Genomic DNA, 22,587 nt, shown 5'->3' with positions numbered 1-22,587 from the left:
CTCCTTCGGTGGGTGTGGGTGACTAGGCTCAAACATGTAACTGGGAACGCAAAAACTCCTGCGTCGCCTGCTTAGTTTAAATGGAAGGATTCTTCACAGCCTTCAGTTTCTATAAATCAATGCTGGTATGCAACAGTGATCTGCTTCCTCATGTTTAAACAGCAGGAATTTAGGAACGCTGCCAAATGCCTTCCACATTACTTTATGGAGCCAGGGCTGAGCGTTACCCCGTTAATGTCAAGACACCATGAAGTAGGAAGCTTCGATATATACTGCACCCAGTCATGGCTGGATCCCTCCCTTTCAGGAAGCAGAGAAATGGCTGAAAGACTCTGCACATGAAAAGAAATAAGGTGCTAAGCTGTATGCACTTGTCATTTCTGTGAAAGATCAGGGAATTGCTTTGTCATTGTGAATGGAATATGAAAGGGAAGGGAACGCTGGGAGGCACAGCCTTTAGAGGCGAAATCCACCTCCTGATAAGGGGGTTGTATTTTGCCTGGAACGGTTCTATTTCCAGACACAGAGGATCGGATTTGTCTTACCTGACCTGCGGACATTTGAATAACTCATTGGGATTCTCACCGTAAATCATTAGAGAGAAAACAGGCTCTTTCACTGTGATTTATTGGATCTGTTTTAAGAAACAACCCTACATTCCTACATCTTTCTGCTTACTGTAAAGACAACTAGCTCAGACAAAGACATTTGTAGTATGTTATCTTATATATTTCAAATATACTGCAAAGCCATGATTGTTAATAGCAGTAGTGGTAACGTTTTTCTCCTGAACCAAGTGTGTTTGATGGCAAAAACAAACAAACAAACAATAAAAACCCAGTAAAGTTGTAGAACTGTTTCTATACGTGACTGTAGACCAATGTGGTAGTGCAAAAGGACTAGACATTAAAAAACCCACGGGTTTTCTTTGGGGCTCTCTACAATGACTGGTAGCTAAAGACCATGCTGATAGACAAAGAACTCATTATGTCCGCTTTACATAATTTAGTTTTACAAAAGATATCCTCCTGGCCAATGCCACAGAGTTCTGCGTTCACTCATTATTCAGAGACATTCTATTATCAGTTTAGAAAAAACTTCCCTTTTCAGCGTTCTGTCAGTCTCCTCAGAAAAATGGCTTTACTGTCAGAGAGGCACTGAAATAAGTTTTCCCATGATAAGCAGCACTGAAATACTTCAGGCTGTCACAGCTCTTCCTGCAGAGGCTGGAACATCATTCACACTGTTGCTTTATTTTAGAAACTTAACTCCTTTGTACACTGCACTGGAAGATAATAGTGGCAAGGCTTGGACATTTATTTTCCAAAAGTCTTAAATTAACAAACTTTTAGATTATTCAAACTAAATACAGCTACTGAAAACAAAAGCACAGCTGAAAAAGGATTTAGTAACTGCACTTCTCAATCTAGTAGCTGCAAAGCTAATAAAGACAATGTTTGTCTACTTGCGTGTCTAAGCCAAGTTGCTTTGCTGCAGAGCAGAAGAAAAGTTCAATGACAATGATATTTATAAGGCTCATAAAAATAATCAAAAGTGCACCTTAACATATATTAAATCCACATTCTTTACCAATGTATTTAAATATCCTATATTTGTCATTTTAGTCACGCCTTAAGTTGGAAATAAGGCCAACAGTAAGAAAACGGCTTTAATCAAAGTTTGGTCACAGCATTAAAAATAGCCAGCTATTGTGTTTTTAAGAGCACTTGTGATTTTAAATAAAGTTAAATACGGGACAGCAGTTAGAAACAAAACCTGGAATCTCCCGCAGTACTGCTGTTATATTCACAGTGTTGCTTTATTTCACCCCTTTCCACAAGAGCAAATGAGGTATGTAGCTATAAAGCCAGCCAGATGCTTTGTGTTAATGCAATTCAGAATAAATTTTTGTTTAAGCAAATACATCTGGTGTCACCTGTAAAATTTTTAGGGGCAAGAGAGAAGTGGCATCTGGTGACGACATCAGAAATGCAAGGTAGCACAGACTCTTGCTAAGCAGTGCACATTAAGGACTTTGTTACACACCTGCTTTATAGGAGCTGAAACAGAAGCATAACAGTTGTTCTTCCTTCCCTTTCTATGCTCAGCCCAACACTTCTTGTATCAGCTTTCGAGCTTATATGACTCTGACCTCAGTTCTTTAATTATTCACATTCTGAAGGCTTTCTCATTTTTCTTCATTTTTTAATGTCACCAGCTCAGAAGGTTTTTGCTCTTGGGGGTTTTGCTCAAGCCAGAGTGCACAGACCACACGTAGAGTCGTTTCCCCACGTTGCCCCGTCAGCAGTGCAGCAGGACTGACCGCAGTGATGCAGTTGCCACTGAAACGTTTCTCAGTCATCAGTGAAAATTTTAGGAGGTCCGTGCAACAGATGATCACGTACATGGCATTTCCTCTTTTCCTAAAGTTTCATTGCTGGGCCATGTTTATTCATTCTTAAAAACAAAACAAATTTATGTTTGGTTAAAGGTATAAACAATTGTTTGTAGTCTGTCTTTGAATGCCAGGACATGCCCATATCTATCTATCTCTTTTTTTGGAGTAAACTGCAGGTTGCATTTGCACCAACGTATTCACCAGCTTTTGTGCTGTCCTAGCTGTGCACACTCGCATTGTTTCCACTCGCTGGTAAAAAAGGTTCAAGCAGGGCCAGCCCTTCCTGTTAAACAGGATTCAAGCATGATGTTGACCATGCTGTGCTTGGGCCCAAAGCTCACAGAATCATCTAGGTTGGAAGAGACCTCCAAGATCACCCAGTCCAACCTCTGACCTAACACTAACAAGTCCTCCACTAAACCATATCACTAAGCTCTACATCTAAACGTCTTTTAAAGACCTCCGGGGATGGTGACTGGACCACTTCCCTGGGCAGCCCATTGATGGGAGTTTTTCTGTAGACTTTAATGTGAACAGCTAAGTCAGTGCTGAAAAACTCAACGTAAACTATTTATTTGGTGGAACACAGTCCTGGGCCAGACATGTCAATTTTCAATTCAGTCAACTACTGTATTTTTGGAATGACAGAGCATTTTTAAGACACAATATTAAGAGTCATACTCTTAAATCTCACGTTCCCTGCAAAACTAAAGGTCTCCTTCTGATGATACCAGATCCTACTTGTAAAGTTAGCGCTGGTCAACATTCACCCAGCAGCTTTTTCAATGGGCTGTTGACACTGAATGGAAGCAGGAAGCTTCAAATCTCTCTCTTGGCTCAGAATAGTTCCCTTTTCTTTTCTTTTCTTTTCTTTTCTTTTCTTTTCTTTTCTTTTCTTTTCTTTTCTTTTCTTTTCTTTTCTTTTCTTTTCTTTTCTTTTTTTTTCTTTTCTTTTCTTTTCTTTTTTCTTTTTTTTCTTTTCTTTTCTTTTCTTTTCTTTTCTTTTCTTTTTTTTCTTTTCTTTTCTTTTTTCTTTTTTTTCTTTTCTTTTTTTCTTTTCTTTTTTCTTTTCTTTTCTTTTCTTTTCTTTTCTTTTCTTTTCTTTTCTTTTCTTTTCTTTTCTTTTCTTTTCTTTTCTTTTTTCTTTTCCTTTTTTTCCTTTCCTTTCCTTTCCTTTCCTTTCCTTTCCTTTCCTTTCCTTTCCTTTCCTTTCCTTTCCTTTCCTTTCCTTTCCTTTCCTTTCCTTTCCTTTCTTGCTTTTTGGTTTTTGCTTTTCTGTTTGTCAGTCTTAACACTTCATGTTTTGCTGGGACAGGTGGTTTAGGTGCATATGGGCAGACCCAGTGGTTGGTTACAGAAGACAATTTTGAAATGCAAAGAAGATAACTTGAAAAAAATCTGTATTCCAGCAGCACTCATCCTAGCTCTGAGCTAGACAATGAGAAAGAGAAAGAAGGCATTGAACAGGCAAGAAATCGAATGGAGAGGAGTGTAACAAAAGCATTTCTGGGACTAAAAGTGACTGAATCCAAGAGCTCCAATTTGTGAAGTAGGTCAGTATTTGTGTTCCTCTCTCCCTAGAGGGAGCCATCAGATAAATGTTAGGAAAATGGTGTATTCTTATGAAGAAAACTTGTTCTCTACCAAGCTAGAATCTAATGCACAGCCTACAGAGAGACATGGCGTCAGCCTGGCCAAAGGTCTTCAGCCAGACAGCTTTTCAGCCTTCTGTTGAGAGAAACAGCCGTGTTTGCTGTGCCAGCAATGTCAGTGGCACTGCACAGATAAAATTTCGGACGAACAGAAGAGTGGCAGAACCAGAACAAGTACAAACTTCAGGGAGCTGCTGGGAAGTGAGGTTTGCCTTGCCAGTTAAAAATCCTCTTGGTTGTTTCCCCTTTGCTTTCCAGGTACAGTAAGAGTTGAGAATCCACAATCAGGAATTGGAAATGGAAAAAGGAAGCTCTGGAGCAGTGCAGAAAGCTGAGTTACTAGTTCACTGCCCAGACATCCTGCTTCCCTTGGCTGTTGGCCCACTTCCAGGTAGTCAAGATGAAAAATTCATCCTGTACATCCCCATTGCTACAGCACTGTCTGGGCATGGCGCAGGGAACCTCAGTGCCCAAAGCAGAGACAGCAGGGTTTGCCCCAGGCTGTAAGCCAGGGAACTATGGTATGGGCTCCAGGCAGGGTGGGAGAAGAAACAGCATTTACTCAGTATCAAGAACAGTGGTGAAAGCTTCAAGAAACTAATTTGTAACTGGTGTTAATTGCTAAAGATAAATCAAGTTCATGCACTCGCTTTTGCTGAAACTTTATGAGTTACTTGGTGGTGGCAACGCCACAGAATTTTCTTGGGACAGGACACAGCTGAGGTGGCAATGGGTCTTTCACATCTGAAGGAAGCCCCGACCCACTATAAAATGTTTGTATTTAGTTAGCATCTGCAAAAATGCCAAGTTCAGTTAACAGGGATGAAAAAATTGTGCAAAGAAGCCTGGAAAGTTCAAAAGTGATAAAGCCTTTAATAAGTTCAGATTACTTAACGGATAGGGAACAAGCAGCTGGAGAAGGGCAAAACGAATACCTCCGTAAGGCCTGACACCTCTCAGCACCATCTCAGCAGTGATGGGGCTCTCTGCCATCGCTGAAATATCAAAGTGCTTCCACATCTACTGCATTTCTTACTGCTCTGCTTGAGGTAGATAAACACTACTACTGGGCAACTAAAAGAAAGAACGAGAAATTGAAGTTAGATCTTCAGAGACTCCATCTGCCACCCCATCACCAGAACAACTGCATACTCCTCCTGACTTAAGGATCCTGACCAGGACTGCTGGTCAGCTCATAACACTAGGACAGGGGATGGTTCAGCTTTGTAGAGTTCTGTACAAATACTTTGCTGGTAGACTGGTCTCTCTTGTTTTCATTTTGTCTTGAGTTCGATGTCCACATGTGGCAGAAATTTCAATGTCTTTGAGTTCAACCTCTTGTCCTGCAGCAAACACAATTTCAGATATGGCCAAAAAGTCACAATGGAAAATCCCCACAAACTGGGAAAATGTAATGAAAAATCACATGTAACCACACAGGGTTAATCTCTGAAACTGAAATTCCAGAACTTCAGGTTACTGTCAGACTAGGGAACTTTTTTTTTTTCCTTCTTCTGAGGGGCAAAGATTTCCTGCAAAATTTCATATTTGATTTTAAAGAGAGAATCTGAGAAATTCCTCATTATTAAACAAGAGGTCAACATTGAAGGGACTCAGCACATTAATCCATCTTGAAAAGGGATCAGATTTGTTCTTCCTGTTGCATACTACTATAGAAACAAAGTCTTTTAGGTCCTAATTTAAAACATCCTATTTGCTCAATGGGGCTTCCTGGTAAGGACACAGCCCTGCAAAACCACTCATTGTAGAACTACTCGCTACGTGCTACTAAACAGAATTTTGGTTGTTCTTACCCAAACTGTTTTGTGAACAGCAAGGACATGCACATGTAGCACTTCCAGATTTGTTAGTAGACTTAGTATTTTATATTTCAAGATACTTTTTTTTTTCTTTTTTAATTTTCTAAGTCATGCAGTAGATGTAGACATGGACTTTTATTCATAGACTCCCAGAATGGCTGATGCTGTCAGGGAGCTCTGGAGGACCCCGGCCCCAAGCCCCGCTCCAGCAGGGCCCCCCAGCGCAGGGTGCCCAGGACCCCGTCCAGGCGCCTTGTGCCGCTCTCCCAGGAGGAGACCCCACAGCCTCTCTGGGCAGCCTGGGCCAGTGCTCAGCCGCCCGCCCAGCACACAAGTGCTGCCTGGTGCTCAGAGGGAGCCTCCTGCCTGCCCCTTGGTGCCCACTGCCCCTGGCCTGGCGCTGGGCACCCCTGACAAGAGCCTGGCTGCGGCCTCTTTGCCCCCTGCCTGCGGGGATTCACAGCCCTGGGTGAGATCCCCCTGAGCCTCCTCTTCTCCAGGCTGAGCAGTCCCAGCTCTCCCGGCCTCTGCTCACAGGAGAGGTGCTCCAGGCCCTTCCTCACCTGGGTGGCCCTACTATGTACTGTCTCCAGTATGCCCAGAACTGGAGAGCTGGGGAAAACATTGTTTATTCCTTTCTGACAGTGATATCCTCATCAATAGGATATCCTCAAGATCAAGAGGATGAGGTGGGGAGGTCAATTGGGCTTCACTGTAATGAGTAAGTAAACAAGTGTTAACAGATGAGGACACTACTGGCACCATTCAGGACTGTTCCAACACCGTCAGACTTTCAGCCCCGTGCATTACCCTGTTTTAAAACGTCTAACCATGGCGTTAGTCTTAGAAGGACCATCAGTGCCATCCTTGCGCTGCCCACATACAGTCCCTTCCCTTAAGTATTTTCAGCTTAAAAGGACTGAAGCTGGGGGCTGGGGAGAGAATCAAGCTCAGGTCCATCTCCCTTCAGCCAGACAGAACGCACGGGGCTCAAATCAGCCATTCAAGCACTGTGTGCGTGGCCCAGTCTTGCCCCATCACCTGCACGACCACGACAGATACCGCTCACTTTAAGAGCAGGAAGGGCAGGTAGATTCTCTGAAGAACACTGCTTTTTGCCCCAAAGAAATACCAGCTAAGAGAGAAATGAAAACCCAATTTTATAAAAATGAAGAGCAGAGGAAAGCCAGCATTGTTTGTGTGCCCTTTGGCACAGCAGGAGATGACACTAAAAGCTTGCTGCTGTAATTCAGCAGCCCTGGGGATGAGAGACTTTGTTTTGCTTGAGTGTGTGTGGGTGTATTGCATGGCTTACATCTGTACCAAAAGACACTGCACCCTCCGTCCCTCCGTTCTCTCCCCCCCCCAACACCCCAAAATAATGTAATTCTTGAAAAACAGCTCAGAGTCATTATTTGGCAATTAAAATTAAATTAAAAAGAAAAGTACCAGGCAACAGTTTTTTGTGCTGGTCTTCTTGTGCTGATCTAGAAGACAAAAGAAATCAGTATGGTTACGCAAACAGTGCAAGACAGGGAGGTAGGTATTTTTACCTCTCCCACTGTCAAACTCTCCTTTTTTCATTTGGGATGTAGAGGAATTATTGTTAAGCAGACCTATTTTCCCTTCATATCACTACATTATAGCTCTAAAGGTCAGAGCAAAGGAAAACATTCTGCTTTCCTCTCCAGCTTCACTTTCAGCTTATATCATTTTATAAGTCGCGACCAGTCCGACCTGAGATTGCAAGGTAACAGAGCATTCATGTTAAATTCAAATAACCCTCCAGATAGTTTATTTGGAAAGAATAACAGAGGAAATTTTGCAAAATGGGCTCGTGTACCCAACATCCACCCACAAGCAACACTAAAACCACAACTGCATGGGAAGAGAAGATAGGGACAAGAGTTTACTGCAGGAATTCAAAGAAACCTTGCTCCTAAGTCCAGTCACCAGGAAAGAAAGTATACGGGCTTACAAAAATATATACGGGCTTACAAAAATATTAACATTTAAGTAGGAAAGAAAGTCTTTTTAGTGCTATGTGAATTATGTTTGAAAATATGCTTTAAAAATGCTGCCTAGAGGGGAACTGACACCAGGCTGTATGACCAGGAAAGCCAGGGTGGCATCATTTCAGACAACTGCAGAATGCTTAAGCCCCGTTTATAGGTTGTATAAATAGAGAATTGCCCCTGAAAATATGCATCTGTCATACCACGCACATGTGAAAGTCCATGCACTCTTTACTGAGGCAGCTCATCAGTCTGACATTAATGCCATGGATTGTGTTTACCTTTTTGTTTCCTCGAAAGTGAATTACTGCCAGGCAAGCAAAGGAGAAGGTTTGTTTTCTTTTGCGAAAGCATAAAGATCTTCTCTATGTAGCAATGTGCATTGTAGTCCTAGACACCATGACCTCCCATTTCGCAGGGAAAAGTAAAGTACAAAATGGGGCAAGATTGAGCACCACTGACCTGCTGTGTCACGGCAGGTAGGGACCAACAACCCTGCTTAAAGAGGAGACACAGGAAACTCCCAGCCTGCTGTTCCGTGCCAGTTTCTTCCAAGAGCATTGACAATAGTGTGTTAAACACTGAAATGGATGTAGAGGAACTCAAATATGACTCCTCAGATAACATCCCTCTGGAACAAAAAAGCTGTGGGTTTTTGTTCTTTTTATTCATCTTCACAATTTCCTTTTAAAAAGGTAAGTTAGTAATCCAGGTTTTTAAATACTTTTTATTTTTTAAAAGAAACTGTCAAATATGACAACAGGACAATGGGTGTCATTCAGCAATATCAGTTTCTGATCTAGAGAGGAAATTAATAAAAACCATCAGCATTTTAAAAAATAAATATGACTAACCGTATGGAAAATGGGAAAAACAAATTCATGTTCAACAACACAGACAGATATAAACGCTGAAATGTTGCTGCGCAAGGTAGAGGTAGAGGTAAAACAGACTTTTCAGACCCAGACCAGCTTTAGATCTGCTCCCCATGCCCCCACGCACACCCTCCCAAAAGCTGCTCACAGTTGTCAATAATTTCATTAGAATCAGCCTGCAGCCTCATCAAAGCAGGTCTGTGTGCTCCTTGCAATGCTCTGAGCTGGAAAACTATTTCAGCTTTTGTAGAAATTAGTTGCTATGCAACCTGGCCCCCTGGTTTTGCAACTTGTGCAGCAAGGAGAGCAGCTGGAAGCTGTACTTCAGCTCCTGCAAAACAATCCAGCGCTCTCTGGCTGATGTCTGCGAGGACAAGTGGATGGCAGAGCCCTTTTTAGGAACTGCAAGTCCATCAAACGCAAAGAACGTGCAGCACCGTGCCTGGAGTTCCTCCACGGAAGAGAGCATCGTCAGCAGGAACATCCCAAATAGAGAGGTGCTCGCTGTGGGGAGAGCTGATTGCCTTTATGCAGTCTGTCGATACCGAAAACGTACATGGTAAGACACAAACCCAGAACCCTCTGTACAAAGCAGCAAGTATCCTGACACAAGGAAATACAAAAACTAAAAATTGCACCGCACACGGATTTTCCGAACAAACTCAAGACAACTGAAGTCAGATCGTACAAACCATTAGTTAAAAAAATACCTTCTTGGATATTTTGAGAATAAGTGGAAAAAGTCTTCGTGCAAATGTTCAGCCTTGATCAAGCAGAGGACATAAAATTGTTGTAAACACATTAGTTCCTTTCTCATCTGCCGTATGCGCCCAGCGTTATCTATCTTCTGCAGTGTGATTAGGGTTAGGAAATCTGTTTCTTCTGTAAATATCACCCTTCAAGTTCCACTGGTGCATCATCAAGACACTACTGGTGTCATATCCCACAACTGTTGATATAACAACATACAATAACATAGTGAATAGTGGCAAATACAATAAAATACAGTATGTAATGTCATATCTAAGGAATTTGCACTTTTTTATTTTTGCTTACGGGAGGCTACTTGGCCAGAGCTGGATGCACCAGGTCCAATGGTCCAACAAAGTTTAATTTCATTTTCTAACACTCATGTCACTTTACACTTTATTCTAATAAGCTGAGTTCATAGCTGGCTTTAAGAGAAACTAACAAAAACCCACACTGTATTGCTAACTTGAATGATAAGCAGTCATACTACGATTATGAGGTTGTGTTGTTTGTTTGTTTGTTTTGTTTTTGTTTTTAATTGCTAGAGCTTTGCTATAAGCTTATCATTTTAACTATTTCTCCATATGGAGATTTGATGTCTGTGGGGCCTTTCTTTACCTGGCCACACAAACTAATTAGCCACATCAAAAAGCAGTCTGTCTTCCTTGAAGAGAAGTCACTGTGAGCACTGACTTTGCTGTAGTGTCGTCCCTGTCCCTTCAGGCAGTAACTTCATAGACCAGGACCTCTTTGCTCTTTACCGGGCAGAATTGCATCAATTAGTGAGAGAGAGCTCTGGGTGGAAGAAGGCAGGTAGGACGCACATGAATCCACATGGGAGAGAAAGGGGAAATGAAATAGAGGAGCTAGAGCAATCTCCTCACTCCTACCTTAATAACCTTGTCTGTCCCCGAGGTCAAGAGCCATCCTCTGGTGGCATCAAAGTGTACGTGAACTATGTTGTGCTTGCTGTCATGGAAAGTAGCTGTGGGCGCCCGCCTGAAGAAAGAGGTACCAAATCAGCAAAAACTGTGTCTGCAGGATTTTTCAAATAAGCATTTGAGTGCTTCTGTAAGCCACCGACTCAGCAACCTCTCTGTAAACTGCAATTTGAGACCTTTCCAGCATGACAAGAGCAGGGGTGTACGTCCCCCTGTCCCCTCCCCCGACTGTGAGGGACTTCAGGGGCTTCTCTTGCCCCTCCTTCAGGGACCACCCCACCGGCTGCTCCCTCCCACAGCCCCACAGGCCCTCCCAGATGGGGAGTTTTGTCCTGCTCCAGGCTGTCCACACTTACTCTTCATCCGTGATGGACTCGTGGCAGCTATCGCAGACCCTCACTTCAAACTCGAAGCCCATCAGCGGGATGGAGGAGCGCTTGGAGCTGCACTTGCCGCAGACGGCCTTCCCGCACTTGCGGCAGTGGTGCTGTAGGAGACAACAGGCAAAAAGACTTCTTCAGCCACAAGCCCAGAGACAGAGCACTGCTCGTGCCCCGCCGGCTCTGCCATCTCACTTCAGCAGGACACAGCTGAGGCTGCAGCAAACAGAAAAGCTACTTTTCCAGGAAAGATGAAAGAAAACAGGCAAGGGCTTCAGAATAAATAGGTCAAAACCAACCAACCAAAAAAACCTTTTTTTTCCTCTACCTGGGGCAAGCAGCAGCTGATCATCAGCTTGGACACCGGGAACTGGCAGATAAAGCACTGCACAGGCCAGGGGGGCCCTGTTTCTCTCCCCCTTGCTCCATGGTGACACCACACACCGCCCAGGGAATCACTGCTTCCTCCCCAGTAGGTGCTTGGCATCTGTGGGTCACAATTTCTTCACCGAGTGACCAGTATTACAGGATTTTTTAACAGAGTGGAAGGTGAAAAAACTTGTCCAAGCTGTCCTCTTTTTCTTAGGAGAGAGAGAGATGGGAAGACAGGACAAGGAGCATGTCCATCCTGCCCTAGGTATGCCCATCTTTTGAGTCTTGCTTTGGGGCTGTAGGGGACTACACCACCACTGAGCAACGCATGCCATGTTAAAGGATGTCCAGGTCAAAGCAGGACAGGGCTACGGTGCTGCAGCGTCATTCTAGAGCCTCATCCCAGCCTCTCCCCTAACACGTATCACCTAATCATCCCAGTCAAGCCCTTGGCCTCTTTCAGCCCCAGAAGCCCTGGTGTTTCTGCATTTTGTTACCACCTGCCTTGGGTTTTCTCACACATGGGCTGTGTAGGACTGCAGGGCTGCCTTGCCTGCCATAAGAGGGACAGGCTCTGTAGTGATGAGCATTGCAAAAAGAAAGAGGAAAAGGCAGCTCAGCTGTGGCTCAGACACGTTTTGAGACTTTCTAAACTTTTCGAGACTTTTCAAGCTCCACAAGAGCATCTCTTCCAGCTTTTTTACGCCCCGCTCCTCCTAAAAATTTGGGATCCACGGCCCCCTCCTGCTGGGCAGGGAATTGCAGCAGCGTGTTCCAAGCAGACCAGTAAGCCATTTCCACCACAGCCTGAGCAGTTACAGATGTTTACCCAAGCCCATTGAAAACAGCTTTGCTTCCAGCACAATCTCCCAAAATCATCTGCAAATTTCTTTCTACAACAGACTCAACTGACAATAAGCAAAATCCCACATGGCTAAAGCTACAGACAGCCCCCAAACAATTTATTCAGCCCAGGCTCTATTATGTGCATTTGCTGTTGGAACTGGCTGCAAAAAGGAAAAAAGGAGAAAAAGCTTCTGCTTCTGACAGGCCAGGTTTTTGGCTCTCAGTGTGTTCCTCCCAACCAGAAATCCAAGCCTGATCACTGAGGGCAGCTCACTACTGAGCACTCAGCAGAAGAACAAAGTGCAAGTTCTCAAGCTGTTAGGGACTAAAAAAAATACCAAAATACATAATGAGAGAGAAGAAGCCTAACTGCATCACATTAACGCACCAAAGGACCCATACAAACCTGCCTGAGGCCTATTTTCTTACTGTCCCACATTTGCTTGAAGTTCCAGAAGAAAGGCTGGTCACATTTTTGACAGGAGTCGCTGTCCAGCCACTCAGGGGTCTGCAACACAAACAGAAGGAATGAGCAACAAACTTCCATAAGAGCCCAGAGACAGGGCAAGAAAGACGTGTTGGGATGCAGTAATGTTGTCAACTGAACTGGATTAAAAACCATTTTCACAAGAAGCCATTTTACCTATTCGTGGGGGCGTCTATTTGGGCTCAGCTCTGAGCCTTGAAGGATGCAGGAGGAACACTTCTCAACCACCACGTGAAGCAGAGTTTGATTATAAGACCCTAAAAGTAACCCAGGAAGAAACAAACGTCCCCCCACCTCTTCAGTTTTGGAATTAGGCTTTTAAAAATGAATGTCCTGTCTGGACAGCATTTACCATCTGCTGATGCCTCTGGTAGGAACTGGAGGCAATGAGTACTTCCAATAGTCAAGCTACTTATCTGGAGGGAAGGGGGAGGTATCTGAAATTTGGCTTCCCCCTCCACCTCTCCCTCTCTTTCTTTCCTTTTCTTTCTTTTTATGCTGTAAGAGGCGTTCCTGCTGTCAGAGGTATCTGTGCTGCAAATCACACAAGGCAGGCAAAATGAGGGTCTCCTGAACAAGCCTAAAACCCAAAACAGCTTTTTTCCCTGCTTTCACACAAAGATGATGAAAGGAAAGCCTTCCATTTCCTAATGCAATGCATAGATTGGCACTCATGCTGTGGCTAAAGAGGGTAAAAAGATTTAAAGAAAAAGAAAGAAAACGTCAAAGGCCTTTCTCTTTCCTGCAGCCAGGCTTTGCTGTGAAGAGCAGCAAGGAACAGACTCCCCATAGGGAAGCAAGACTTGTCAGATCCTGGAAGATGTCAGGAAATGCCTGAAATGGCAGAGGGGGGCTCATGGAGGGAGCAAACGACCTCCTCCCCTAACACGTGGACCCCCTAACACGTGTCGTGCATTAAGCTGATGGTGGACATGCAACCCTTCTCCCCATGGTGTTTAGTATTAATATTCCTAAATTGTTATTATAGGAATATTCCTAAATATTAGTATTTAGTACTAATATTCCTAAATACTATGAAAGTATTTCCATATTCCTAAATACTATGACAGCCAGGCAAAGATAAGGTAAGGCTGATGGAGACCCTCAACTCCCACAATAGGTTTGACCTCCAGCAATGAAGCAACTTGCCTGCTTCAGCTTCTTCTGTCAGTTGCTTTGAAGGCTGTTCACTCTGCAAGGGCAAATCTGTCTTTTCTACCCACAACAGCATTTTAGATTAATGCCTACAGATCTGCATGAATAAAGTTTTCATCTCTTCAGCATCTGAACATTAAACATGAAAAAGATGTTTTGCTCATGACGAGGAATTGCTTTGTAATCAAACAGAGACACACTGCTAGCATTTTTCAGATGTTCTCTTCTCACTGCTTTTTAAAAATAGAGATTAAAATAAGGAATCGAGGGATAAAATGGCTTAATTCACTCTAATGCAATCTCAGAGATGTGGGAAAACCTGGTAACAAAGTGAATGCTGAGCAAACGTCAAGTGAAAAAAAAAATCAGGGGAAAAATACCAAAGCCAAAATCCAAAAGAAAAAACAAAGTGCTGTAGGACCCCCCAAACAAGAACTGGTGCTAAGATCTCAAAGGTTTACGTTTTGGAGGCGTTTTAGCACAATGGACACCCTATTGCGCTACGGGGTAACAAGAAGAAGTCCAAATAGCTATAGTCAGGGAAAGCAGCACACCCATTAGCACCTGCTGCTAAGCCCTCATTTAGCTAATTATATTTCTCCTCCACTTTTTAACCAGTCTTCTCACATCACTTCTGTCTGTTTTGCAACAAACCAATCTTAACCCCTTCCTGCAGCCTTTCGAAGGCGGCGGATGAGTAAGGTTTTTATTTCTGGATGAAGTAAGGTTTTCATTTCTGGATGTTCAGGCTGCAGCAAAAAGGAAACATCTGGTGGGAGGGAGGAACCTGCTTTGCTTTCGTTTCACTTTTGGAGCTGATGACATAATTGGCCATTAGATTAGCAATTAAACAGAGCCAACTGGAATGCTAATTCACGTAAAAAAAAGGGAGCAGGAGTAGCTCGGTTCCTGCCTAGGCCTATTTCAGTCGGTTTTAAAATCCAATTTTCCACTTATCGTTCCTCCTTGCTCAAGGGAGACACGCACAGCCCGGGGAGACCAAAACCCTCGTGGAGAAGCAGCAAAGCTGATTACAGACGGTGCTGCTACAAGCACAGGCTGCTCTGGGAGAAACTCACCACCCTTATCCCTCCTCGCTTTTCTCTAATTACAGCGGTCTTCCCCACGTGCTAAAAGGATGAGGTGAAGGAATGCACCCAGAAGTGTGTTTTCAGCTGAATCCCTTGCAGCCACGGCCCCACGCTGGCTGGGAGTAACCTCTCCTTACCCCAACCTGCCTACCGCGGGCATTCGGAGTATTCGTGGTGCCTGTGCCCACCCACAGCCTTGCCCACCTGTGGGAATAGGGCACAGCACTAAGCACGGCTGCTGCCTCCGTGCAGGAAAGAGCAGAGGCTTGCCGTGACTCATTTTGCCAGAATGTGCCACATTCACCACTAGGGCTGAAGCCTGACTTGCTCGCTCACCCCGCTGAGTCAGGTCTTCGAAGCTGCCGAGCGGAGGCAGCTCCCACAGCACAGAAGACCCAGGGTACATTTCTGCACCTGTCTGCATTTGCTGGGCACACAGCATGAAAGGAATTGGGAGTGCGTGGGTGAAATCTTACTGTCTGGATCACCAAAGTCATCATTTGTCCAGTTATATGTGCTTATACCAGAAGGGAGCAAGACCTGGTAGCAGGCGAGACTGAAGCCATAACTAAACACCTTTTTAGCAAGAATAAGGGGAAAAGAAAAAAAAATACATGGGTTGCAGGTTTTCAGAGATGACAAAGAGCTTTCTTATCCTGTTTCCTTAAAAAAAAAAAAATCAATCTATCCATTTACCTCTGAAATATTTCTCATGATGTCCCGAAAAACAAAGCAGAACATCTCAGAGGATGTCTTTCAGAGCAGTAAAGGACGGAAACCATTTAGCAGCGTACTTAATACACATTTTCTGCCGGATAATTTCCCCTGCACCATATTATCAAAGGCATGGCATAATTGCTGTATAATAACTGGAGCATATCCAACAACATTTTTAATGCCTGGAAAGATCTTGTTCGAATGGAAAGCTGCACACCTTAGAAAGACCCCTTCTTCCCAAGGCTGTTTCAGACAGAATCAGCAAGAACAGGTCCCTACCTCCTGTCTCTCAACATCCATGTTCCATACAACGATTCCCCCATCGGCACCACACGAGATGAGCTGCCGAGTGTGGTGAGCATACGAGAGAGACTGAACTCGGTCGCTGGAAAAGAAACAAGACAGTTACTAATCAACAATTTAAGGCTAGCACAAAAGTAAGCACAAAACGTACAATAAAGCAATATAAATCACTCGTTTGCCTGTATGTTGTGTGGTTTTTGTTTCCCTGTTTTTAATTTTCTTGGTATTCTTTGGATGCAAATTGGAGTCTTTGCTGTCCAGGTGGGACCAGAGCCAGAACATTGCTCACCTGGGCAGCATCCACAAAAGCAAGGGCCTGTCCTGATAACTGGTTTCATTGCTCCTGAGACTGGGAGCTGAGCTGGGAAGCCAGAACAGGGCTGCAACTGCAGGGTCTCTCCCGCTCACATCTGAGTGCCCTGGTAAGGCAGCTTCTCTTCAGGTTACTAGATGTCTCCCACAGCATCCTCATAAGCAAGCTCAGGAAGTGTGGGACAGATGAATGGACAGTGAGGTGGGCTGAGAACTGGCTGGATGGCAGAGCTCAGACGGTTGTGCTCAGTGGTGCAGTCTAGTTGAAGGTCTCTACATAGTGGTTGCCCCAGGGGACAGTACTGGGGCCAGTCTTCTTCAACTTCTTCATCAATGGCCTGGACGATGGAACCAAGCACACCCTCAGCAAGTTTGCTGATGACACAGATCTGGAAGGAGTGGCCGATACCCCAGAGGGCTGTGCTGCCATTCAGAGGGACCTCAACAGGCTGGAGAGGAACCTCATGAAGTTCAACAAAGGCAAGAGCAGGGTCCTGCCCCTAGGGAGGAATAACCCCAATCACCAGCACAGGCTGGGGGGTGACCTGCTGGAGAGGACCTGGGAGTCCTGGTGGACAGCAGGCTGACCATGAGCCAGCAATGTGCCCTCGTGGCCAAGAAGACCAACGGTGTCCTGGGCGGCATTCGGAAGTGTTGCCAGCAGGTCAAGGGAGGTGATCCTCTTCCTCTGCTCAGCCCTGGTGAGGCCACACCTGGAGTGTTGTGTCCAGTTCTGGGCTCCCCAGTGCAAGAGGGACATGGAGCTACTGGAGCGAGTTCAGAGGAGGGCTGCTTAGGTGATGAGGGGACTGGAACACCTGTCTTATGGGGACAGGCTGAGAGAGCTGGGCCTGTTTAGCCTGGAAAAGAGAAGGCTGAGAGAGGATCTTATCAATGTCTATAAATACCTGAAGGGTGTCAAGAGGATGGGGCCAGACTGTCTGCAGTGGTGCCAGAGATGGAACAAGAGGCAAGGGGCACAAACTGAAACACAGCAAGTTCCAGCTGAATGGGAGAAAACACTTCTTTACTGTGAGGGTGACAGAGCACTGGAACAGGTTGCCCAGAGAGGTTGTGGGGTCTTCTTCTCTGGAGATATTCAAACCCTGCCTGGATGTCATCCTGTGCGTGTGCTCTACATGACCATGCTTGGCAGGGGGGTTGGACCAGATGATCCCCAGAGGTCCTTTCCAGCCTCAACCACTCCGTGATTCTGTGTTTTGATAACACTCTGCAACATCTAGAAACAAAACACTGAAGAACTGCTGAAGATTTTCTTTTAGCACTAACAAGCACGGAGAGTTTCAAAAATAATATAGGAATTGCTAAACTGTTTCTAAGCCTTCCCAAGCTAAGGTGGATGATTTAGGTGCTTTTGCTTCTTCTTTGAAGAAAAAGCAGCATTTAAGAAACAATACAGTTTAAACCCACAAAGAATTTTTTGATTCTTTCTTCCTTCAGTCTACCTTCACAGTGCTGACCTGCATTAAGTGAAATGTTTCCTGATCCCCATTGTCATTAGGACCAGGTCTCTATACTGCATGGAGCCTGCCAACAGCCATGCTACCCATTAAGATCCAGAGGCTAACTTCGTATCAGAAGAACTTGTTTCCACAGCAATAAATATAGCAGAAGGGCATTAGCAAGTGCCAGCGTTAGGGTTCAGGAGTGATCTGGGAATTCCCACAAGAACTCCGCAGTGCTCCGAAATCCCAGTGGCCCAACCAAACCACTCAGCAGAGCACAGCATCACTCAAGGGAAATGTATGAATATGTGAGAAGCTGTAAATACTGCCAGACCAAAACCACCATGGGATTTTGCCTCTCCATACCTAAGCCTGGCATGCCAGTCCCACATGTATGCCAGCATTTAAAAGGTTCAGAAGTCATTGCAACAACAGCCATTCTACTTCTAGCCTAATGAACGCCCAGCACAGGCTTACTCTTCTTCAAAGACATCTACTGTACAATGCAAGTGTGAGGTCTGTACGTGCAGAGATGAAGCCTCTTTGCATTACAGAGATGTTGAAAGCCCATATGGGTAAAGCATATTACTTGTAATTCAGGCTGGAGGTAAAGTGAGATGGAAAACACCTGGTTAGCATGGAGTAAAGCATAACTAATTGTCCAAGCCTGATGCTCCCTCTAGGGGAACGAAAGAACCTGACACCTAAAAAGCAAGAATTTCCCTGCAGCTGTTTTCATTTGAGGACCCTTCCTTTCCAGCAGAGGTGTACTCTCACATAACACATTCAGGACTGCAGATAATTGTGCTTTCTTTCACTACCCTTTGCAGACTTTTAAAGCAGCCTGTGGGCCCCAAACTGAAAAACTCACTTTAAACAATTTACTCTGGTTGTATATGGACCACAGGGAGTCACACATACAAGCTTGAGGCATGTGAAAACTGTAACCTCTGGGCTGTTTCTGTTTCCAGATGTGGCTTCTGCCTTCAGCTTTTCTCTCATAAAAACAGGAGGAAGCGCTTTGAACGTACTTATGTCCTTGCAGCTCGATGGCTGTTCCTTTTCTTCCTCCAATATCCCACATTATAATGGAATGATCAGAACTGCCTGAGAATAAAACTCTCTGTATTGGGTCCCAACAGAGAGCAGTGACACCGCCTGAAATAAGAGATGCACAGAACAGTCATTTTATTACAGAAGAATGTAACTAAATATATAGGTACATATTTAAAGATATCACCAAATATACAGATACATATTTAAATATATCACCAAAACCAAAGAGAGAGTGATTAAAAGTGGTCTCTTTAGCAAGGGCCATGCAGCCACTGTACTGGCCATCTGATAAGCAGCAACCTGGAAATGTTACTGAAGCCCTAACCCTGCTCTTCTGCAGCCAGAGGGCTCAGCTGCTGCTTGCTTGTGTGGATGAACCCACTGAGCAGCATAGCGCAGCAGAAGGAAAGCCACCATATGATGGTCACAGTGTAACTGCACAGCTTTTCATCTCCACCACTCCCAGGTGACAGATTTTACAGTAAAACAGAAGGAAGTGGGAAATCTATAGAAATCTTCACAGTATCTTAGTATGAGGATTGAACTGCCTTGTGCTCGAGTTATTAGCATTCAGTCACAGAGGAGGGATACGAAGGGAAGGTGCTGAGGAATGATCGTTTCTTCTGTTAGACAGCAAGTCCACATCCAAGGGCTGCTGTTTTTAAAGCATGATGGAGCACAAGCCCCAGTAGCAAAACCACCACTCAGCTCCTCCAATAAGCACATCCTGGGTGTGCATATCCCACCTGGGCAATAATGTCTACCAATATGGGTCTTTCCCCAGGAAGCATCTTTTCCACCCCCAGAGTTACTGCAACTTTTGTCCTCACTCTACTTTAATTAGCAGTAACTGATAGGGGTATTTTCTGCACTTTTCAGAAGTCTAATCCCTCTCTTCTTTTCAGCAATAAAGAACAAACTTCCCTGAGCTATAGGGACAGTTTGAGCTCCCTTCCATGCTATTTACTGTTTCACAGGAGAGTTACATTGCCATGATGCTGAGCACAGATGAAGAACCAAATAGGGTCTCCTCCTCAAGCCTTACCTGTGTGTCCCTTAAATGTTGTAACAAGGCTGCAGGACTCTTGCTCTAGTTTGAGTATGGTTACTTGCCCAGAATGATCACCAACAAACACGTGCCGAGTTTCCACATCAAATCTGATGGACAAATGCTGAGGAATATACATTGTTTGCACACAATTTTTGTTTTATGCACTGCTTTTCATGACTTGTTAATGCTTTTAACATGAGTATACTGCAACCTCATGAATAGTGTTCCAGTTTCAAGGAGGTATTCAGGGTGTACTTTTAGATATCAAACTCATAGCTGTTCATTTTTAATAAAGCAGTCTGAGTAAACCAAATAGCAAGAAAAAAGAGACTTCCTGAAGATATAATAATATAATAAAAACACAAATTATGAAATGCCTTGGAAGTAGCCCTTTGCCACAAACAGAGGAGTCTCATCTTCCCAGGCTCTCTAGCTTAGGTGCTAGAGTCTCATGGTGTTTATTATTCCTCTTTCCTTCCATAAAATTGTTTAAAATAACTGTTACTTGTTTCCTGCTTCTTTGTTATATTTAGGTATACAAATAAAACTCTCATCTTCTTTCCAGACCACTGGCCAGTGTCATAGAAGTCCTCCAGAAGATTATCTCCTTAAACGGTTTTTAATAGCAATTTGGTAGCAATGCTCATGTTGCAAGAGCCAGTGTATGTTTTATAACATATCTGGGGAAGTGTCAGTTACATCAGGTGTATCACACACCATATTCTTAACTGAATAAAATCCAGACCCATTCAGCCACTTACTGGAGCCATCTATCTCAACAGATTCTGACCTCTTCATCTGATTTAATTCCACAGTTAGATTCCATATTGCATATTAAAGGATCAATTCCTTCACATTGATCAAATGCAGTCAGGACACTGGGGAAAACAACAACAACAAAAACAACAAAAACAACCAAACCCAAACATTCCTGATTCTGCCAAGGTTTCTCAGTATTTGTCAATGGTTGTCATTTCCCTGGCCCTCCACCAGCATGACCCAACGACCCAAATTAAAGTGTCCTCCAAAATTTGCAATCACTTGAACCAGTCTGCTCTCTAGAGAGCTTTAGGAAATACAGAACAAATTTCTATATCACACTTTCTAAAATATTTATTAATTAATTAAAAATGGAGTTCACACACTATGCCATTTAGATTAGTTTGCCCTTCATTCAACCAGAAGATATAAAGCAAGTGCAAGTATTTCCCTTGTTCAGGGTGTAATTTTGAGTCAGTCTCATTTCCCATGAACTAGCGAAACACACATCATCTCTAGCACATGCTACGGGGCACTAAAAGGTCTGTTTATGCTAACCCCTGATTTCAGCCTAAGAGCTCATACTTTTCTACTTCCCTTTTCGTTTGCAATAAAGCTGAATTAATATTTCTTTTATTGTCAGGCAGCTGGGGCAGCTCTAGGTGAATAAGCCACTTGAGTGCCGTTTCTGGAGCCATTTATTCTTTAGTTGGCCCAAATTCCCAATGCACAGTGGGCTGTTCCAGAGTGAAGGACAAGTACTCATTATTTCATATTAAAGTCATTTAATTCTTACCATGCATAGACACACACACACTGACCTGATCGCCGACCTACTTTGCTACCATTAATTTTTAGAAAAAAAGAATACACTGCATGTTTGAACGAAGGCCCTGTCCTTATTTATTACGATAGCAGACCACAACAGGTTGCAGATTGCCCATTGTTTTGCTCAGAAATGCTAAGACCTAAATATGCCACCATGTATTAAGGAGACAAAGCAAGAACAGTTAGTGTTGGGTTGTTGTTTTTTTTTTTAATCGGCTTTAGATAACGGTTTCTCTTACAAAACACTGAACGTACACAGGGCACAAAAGTTGGAGGACAATTAGAGAAATATAAAAAAGAAAGCTAACAAACAAAAAGGCTGTTTAAGTGCCAAAGAGCTCAGCAAAGGATACTGCAGGCCACAGGCCCCCGCGCTGGTGCGGTACCCTCCCAGGCGCTGGCCGCTCTCTGAACAGTGCCACGTGAAGTGCTTGTCTTGTCCGGTGCTCAGCACCCACTCCATCTCCAGGACGAACAGAATCATTATCACCCTGCTTTGATGAGCTGAAAATTAAGCAGACATATAATTGCACCGCAAAGAACACGCAGGTAGAAGACCACTGGAAACAGCACCCCTTGCATGCAGCTCTGCCATTCCCTGCCCATCTCCTCGCCCTTCCCTATAGAAGAAGCTCCTGTTCAATAACCCTGTTGACATGAGATACCAAGAAAGCCTGTAAGACTCCTCCCTTGCACATTCAGTGTTTGCATGAGGAAGAGAAGAAGCAAAACTTAATTCCTTCCACGCCTACATTAGCCATCTATCTTTTAAGGTAGCCCAAGTCTCTCTTCCATTCTTGTACCATCACCGACAAAACAGCCATTGTGGAAAAGGCTCTATTTAATCCTGTCTTGAGCTGGTTTTATGACAGCAGATGCCCATGTGGCAGCATGCTGCTGCTCCTCCATACCCCAGCAGCATAAGGAGTTACGTGCAGGCACAACCCGACACCAGAGGGAAGCTTTAGCATTGCATGGGAATCAGCTAAAAAGAAAATGGGAAAAATAACAAATAAAAAAGGAAAAGATCACAGCTGGGCAAGATGAATAAACCAGCTGAATGAATAAATTGCTGCTGCTACCTAAATAAAGCCCTCAAAAGCTTTTCATTAAAGCAATGGAACCCAGGCTTGTACAGAGAGGGCTTTTTGTATGAATGACCAGTGGGTTTGGTTGTGAAGTGCTGATTGAGCTGACGTTTTAATAAAACAAGTGGCTTGAAAGATGTGCTGAATTATTCCCAGCTGTAAATGAACAGTGACTGCCATGCTCCTCAATCCACAGGCCTACTGGTTTATTACTGTTCTGGGACC

General features: G+C 44.0%; 1 protein-coding gene across 3 annotated transcripts in view; it reads right to left on the bottom strand.

The window, feature by feature from the left end:
• Window positions 1–5: 5 nt before the first annotated feature.
• The window catches only part of WDFY2 (WD repeat and FYVE domain containing 2), a 77,200-nt gene continuing 54,618 nt past the window's right edge, over window positions 6–22,587 (bottom strand). The window contains exons 5-16 of one of the 3 annotated variants that reach the window (XR_007707753.1): window positions 21,628–21,778; window positions 19,682–19,794; window positions 18,612–18,738; window positions 15,779–15,884; window positions 12,456–12,557; window positions 10,808–10,938; window positions 10,401–10,509; window positions 9,471–9,709; window positions 7,320–7,357; window positions 5,227–5,393; window positions 4,986–5,124; window positions 6–2,457 (exon numbers count right to left, since the gene is read on the bottom strand). Coding sequence is in view for 1 of the 3 variants with exons in the window: in XM_035542814.2 (XP_035398707.1) it covers window positions 9,680–9,709; window positions 10,401–10,509; window positions 10,808–10,938; window positions 12,456–12,557; window positions 15,779–15,884; window positions 18,612–18,738; window positions 19,682–19,794; window positions 21,628–21,778 (869 nt within the window). In the remaining 2 variants the exon portion in view is untranslated. Of the gene's footprint in view, window positions 2,458–4,985; window positions 5,125–5,226; window positions 5,394–7,319; window positions 7,358–7,649; window positions 9,710–10,400; window positions 10,510–10,807; window positions 10,939–12,455; window positions 12,558–15,778; window positions 15,885–18,611; window positions 18,739–19,681; window positions 19,795–21,627; window positions 21,779–22,587 lie in introns of those variants that run through there. The other 2 variants (XR_007707752.1, XM_035542814.2) reach the window with 2 other exon arrangements.

This window comes from Cygnus atratus, chromosome 1, assembly GCF_013377495.2.
Source record: "Cygnus atratus isolate AKBS03 ecotype Queensland, Australia chromosome 1, CAtr_DNAZoo_HiC_assembly, whole genome shotgun sequence".
In the NCBI taxonomy this organism is placed as follows: domain Eukaryota; kingdom Metazoa; phylum Chordata; class Aves; order Anseriformes; family Anatidae; genus Cygnus; species Cygnus atratus.
The sequence above is the reverse complement of the archived record's forward strand: the minus strand, read 5'-3'. Positions and strand labels throughout refer to the sequence as shown.